The 5,242-nt window shown below is 37.5% G+C and overlaps 1 protein-coding gene across 1 annotated transcript; it reads right to left on the bottom strand.

Moving 5' to 3' along the window:
* Positions 1 to 2,361: 2,361 nt before the first annotated feature.
* On the bottom strand, positions 2,362 to 4,425 carry LOC145641867 (CBL-interacting serine/threonine-protein kinase 6-like). Its single transcript, XM_081692872.1, has one exon. The coding sequence runs from the start codon at positions 4,003 to 4,005 to the stop codon at positions 2,602 to 2,604; it is 1,404 nt and encodes a 467-aa protein (XP_081548998.1). The 5' UTR covers positions 4,006 to 4,425; the 3' UTR covers positions 2,362 to 2,601.
* Between the last annotated feature and the right edge of the window lie 817 nt (positions 4,426 to 5,242).

A 5,242-nucleotide genomic window follows, 5' to 3' on the forward strand; every position in this document is an offset into this window, starting at 1 on the left:
ATTTAGTACAGTTTCAAGCAAGTGGCTTCTATCACTGTCGAAGTGATTTCTGTCACGAGTACAGTTTCCCTACTCGACTGCTAAAATCTACCAACTAACACTGCTAGTTTTTCCAAACAGGGCATACGACTCTAGGAGAGTCACAAGTTGATTCAAAGAGTGTTCATTTCATAACCATTTATCAACGCTGATAGGTGGTGCAAGAATGTTACCGTCCAAAATGAACTATCAAGGTGGTGCACGAATAAGGACATAATATCACAAAAGAATATGGAAACAAGTGCTAACAAAAATAAAAATGAAAAACCATAGCAACCATCACAGCAGAGTAAAGCATTATTCGAAGCAAAATATTAAACTATCACGGCAGGGTTAAGCATTATCAGAAAATTAAACTATCATATGCGTTAAAGCATTATTCAGAAGCAGAAAATTAAACTATAGGAAGAACGTTAAGAGTACTCAATTTTGTGTAAATTACAATTGCAAGTAAATCATTCTTGATCTTAACTCCCACAACATGAAACTTTGTCTGAAATTATTCTCAACAAACTTTTAAGATGTTCTTGAAAAATGATGGCGATAAGCAGAGTTTTACCTGTCAATTTACGCAATAAAGCAATATCCAATGTCCTCGTAATCTGATTGTAACTATCAGTGATGCTTGACCACAATCATAGTACAGATCAGCTATGAACCTTAACGCCAAACACCAACCTGTATGAGGGGAACCACAGATTCACTACAGGTACAGAGTGAAACACAGAATGAATTGCGAAGCCAGAACCAAAATACAGTACAGACTTACCATAATTGGTTAACAAAACCAAGATCAAGTCCTGAAACACACAAGACAAGAACAAGAAGAAAGGGAGACTAAAGTACGCAACAGATTTGACAAACATCATCAAGATTCAAGAAACTCGTAAATGAAACACGTCATACATTTGAAGTTAATGAACATGCAACACATCAGAGATCATTTCGTCAACCACATGGAACATGAACATGCAAGACATGTTAGATGTTATTCAATCAACTAGATGGAAATAGAACACGGAACATATCATATGGTCATATGAGAAGCTATCAAACGGATTGAAAAAAGTACATACCACACATGTTATGTTATCTCATCAACCAAATGGAAGAAACATGTAGCACAGATTCAAATCATCCCACCTCAAAAACAGGAAAAACAAAAAACAGATGTACTACACATTAATCAAATAACTATTGAACACTAAACACTTACTGAATGATTCACCTCACAATGTCTCCTCCAGTGTTCATACCATGAGATTGGCTACTTTTCTTCCTAAAGACTAAACAAGCAGATATGTGCAGTTATGATGATCAATTACATCGAATAAAAAGGTTAATAGGCTGTTAGTGTTCATCGTCAATGCATTGAACAACTGCAACATGGGCTACGGAAGTTGAATACAGTGACAAGTTTAAATCTATTCATTCACTTAACACTTTCGGCTTCATTGAGTGAGGGGATTAAAAGAGTTAGGGAGTACGAATTCGAAGATTAGTGGATCATATGCTCCATTGATTGTTAGGCTGGGAAAGAAAACGTATACTTAGGAAGGACAATCTTTGTGTCTGCTTCCTCTGAAATTGTTGCTTCAAAGCTTTGAAATTGTTTTCAACACACATTGCTAGACTCTTATTAAAATAGGGGAAGAATTTCCAACTTAAAACAGTTCATGAAAGATATATTTTGGGAAAAACTGACATGAAAAATCGAACTAAAGCATGATTAAACGATGATTTTTCTTGTCTGGAGAGCATAAAAACCTATAGCCTTTTCTTCCTCCCAATTACAAGAAGATTTTAAACCAAAGCATCCTTACTAAAATTGTGGTGAAGGTGAAGTAGCTACTTTGATTGAAAAGGATGGTGTAACAAAATTGGAAGATCGAATTTTTAACACCTATACAAGCAAACCTTTACAAAATTGTAGTGAAATTGTTTCTTTAATTGAAAACCATGATGTAGACAAATTCTGGAAATCGAATTTTATAAACTACACCAGCAAAACATGAAATTATTTCTTTATTGAAAACCATGGTGTAGACAGAATCTGAAAATAGAATTTTAAAATCTAAACCAGCAATTTAACAAACCTTTTAAAAATTGTGTTGAAATTATTTCTTTAATTGAAAACCATAATTTAGACAAAATCTGAAAATCGAATTTTAAAAACTATATTAGCAAACCCTTATCAAAATTGTGGTAAAAATGTTTTTGATTGAAAACCTTGGGAGTAGGCAAAACCAGAAATCGGATTTTTGAAAACTATACCAGCAAACATCTACACAGTATGGCAAACAATGGTAATTTGCTAAGCAATTTAGACAGAAGAAGCTAGTTCTAATCACCTTGTATTGACATCGAAAAATCAGGTACACATCAGAGTAACATAAAAAGAAAATTCTATAACTGACTGATAAAACCATGGACATGAAACATGAAAAAAAAAAGAATAATTAATCAATAGCACAACAGAAAAACAACACAAACAATATAACATCATGTCAAACTCTCAAAATCCTAAAAGAAAGGGGGGTGTTTAAGGCATCTGCCAAAATTTTAGCACACTGCAACACAGGGGTATGAGGCAGGTGGTATGGTGTGATTATCGGAGGCGGCGGTGGTCCATATAACATCCAAGAGAGCAGGGCGGAGTTGGTTCTGGCAAAACCGGTTGAACTCGAGCGTGTCGCCGCTATCCTTCTTCACCTCCACCATTAGGAAAGAGGAAGACACCGCGAATAGCTCGACCACGATTACCAGCCTACCTTTCCTACCCTTCTCCTGCCCTTGCAGCCTCACCACAGAGTCCCCAACCTTGCTGACCTTGAACTTACCACTCAAGGCAGCCAATTCTTCCAACCTGGAAATCACTTCGGTTTGAGATATAGTCGTTGTGAATCCAATCTCTTCCCTCTCTTCCCTCTTCTTCTTCTCTTCCGAGAAGAGGGCGGAGAGGTCTAACCCTTCTGACATCGATATGATATGGAAAGCATTCAACGCCTCCACTTCCTTCTTCAGGAACTTGTTGATGGTGGTGTTGTTATTCCCTTCTTCTTCGTCGTCGGCCTCGAAGATATCAGCTTTAAACCACTTTGATTCCATAATCTCAGCCAAGGTGATGCGTGTAGCAGGGTTAGGATCAAGCATCCGAGTGATCAACTCCCTCGCCTCGGCCGAAAACCAAGTCGGACAAGTGAAATCACCCTTGTACACCTTCCGATACATCTGCATAATATTCTCGTCATGAAAAGGGAGATAACCAGCAAGAAGGACAAACAATATCACACCACAAGACCATATATCCGCCTTCGAACCGTCGTAACCTTGCCCCCTTTTGCTAACCACCTCAGGCGCAACATAGTGCGGCGTCCCACAAGTAGTCCGCAACAAAACCTGGTTATTCTCTTCTTCTTCAAAGAAAGCACTCAATCCGAAATCAGTGATCTTGAGATTATCATCTTGATCCAACAACAAATTCTCCAATTTCAAATCTCGATGGAAAACCCCTCTACTATGGCAGTAATCAACAGCAGAGATCAATTGCCGGAAATACGATCTCGCCGTATGTTCTTCCAATTTCCCTTCCTTTGAAACCTTAGCGTGGAGCTCGCCCCCTCGGACGAGCTCCAACGCTAAGAAGATCTTCGACTTCGTCGCCATAACCTCGTAAAGCTCGACAATATTAGGGTGTTTCAGCCTCTTCATGACGCTGATCTCCCTCTTCATCTGATCCATCATCTTCGCCCTTACGACCTTCTCTTTTCCCACAACTTTCATCGCAACGCTCTTCCCCGATTCGAGGTTGCGCGCATAGTAAACCCGGGCAAAGGTCCCCTGACCCAGCACCCTTCCGAGCTCATACTTACCCTGCATCACCAATTTACAGTAATTCGGCCGCGACTCGGCCGCATTTTTGTTGCTGTTGTTATCTTTAACCGCTAACATGAATTCCCCCATCATTTTAGACTTGAGAAATCACGAATTAAATCTACCAAATTAACCCCGATTATATATATACTTTACTCTTTTTTTTTCTAATCTGAGAGAGGAGGAGGTTTAAGAATTCACAAGATCTTCTATATTTTGTATTTTGTTCTAAAAAAAAGAAAAACTACCCGTCTTCGACGTGTTTACGGTGCCAATTCCGGCCTCCGAGCACATGATGGTTCTTCTGAGCAATACCACCTCGCACATACGGGTTAAAAAGCGATAGACAACTCATATTTCCGCATTAATTCGCCGGCTAATGCCTCTTTCTCACGGCTGCTTTGTGGTGGTGTATTTGTGTTTCTAACGGCGGAGGAAAGAAAGTAGTTTTGTAGGAGAGAGAAAGTAGAGAGAGAATGAATATTGAGGTATTTTAGGTTTGAATAATATTGATAAAAATTGTAGGAAGGTATTTATAGTGTAAAAAAAGGGGAAATCAGCAGAAACCTAGAGGGATCGTTTCAGTTGGCTATTTTCTTTTTTTAATTAAATAAAAAAATACTTACTGTAACTTGACTCATCCTGACGTGGAAAATTTAATACAAATTACAATTCCTATCCTTTATTTTTAAATAATTTGAAAAAAGATTTGTTGGTTTGTTAGGCACAATATTAGTATTGTTGAGAAACAGCTCATTCATAATCACAACATAAAAGGATGGATGGTGGTGAAGCTGAAGTTGACTCGCAAATTGATAAAAATAGAATGGGTAAAATTGGAAAAAGTATTATAAAAAATACGTGGATACAACTCAATAAGACAATGGTGGTAGGGTATTTGCTTACTTAGTCTTACGTGTACCGTGTGAAAGACCTAATCATTTAACCCATACCATAATGCAACTTGCATTGCTACTACTAAAATCTCAATGAAAATTGTTGTGATCTGATCCGTTGCACACCGCTACTACTTGATTTGAATTGTAGCGTAGATGCGTAATTATCTGCCCCTTGTTTTAAGGATGATTGACTGCCTATTTTATTTATTTATTTATTATTTTATTTTTAATTTTTTGTTATGAAGTGAATAATAAACGTGATTTATTAAGCACCTGGTTTTTGTTTATGCCGTTTTTGAATTCCCAATGATATTACACGGTTTCTACAATTATTTTGCCTTTAAATAAAATTTGTTATCCTTGGGATTTTTTGTGGTGATTTGGAGATAGGCAAATTGTGTAGCTGACTCGAGAGCTGATACACATACAAT

The sequence above is a fragment of the Chenopodium album genome, chromosome 8 (assembly GCF_948465745.1).
Source record: "Chenopodium album chromosome 8, dcCheAlbu1.1, whole genome shotgun sequence".
Classification (NCBI taxonomy): Eukaryota; Viridiplantae; Streptophyta; class Magnoliopsida; order Caryophyllales; family Amaranthaceae; genus Chenopodium; species Chenopodium album.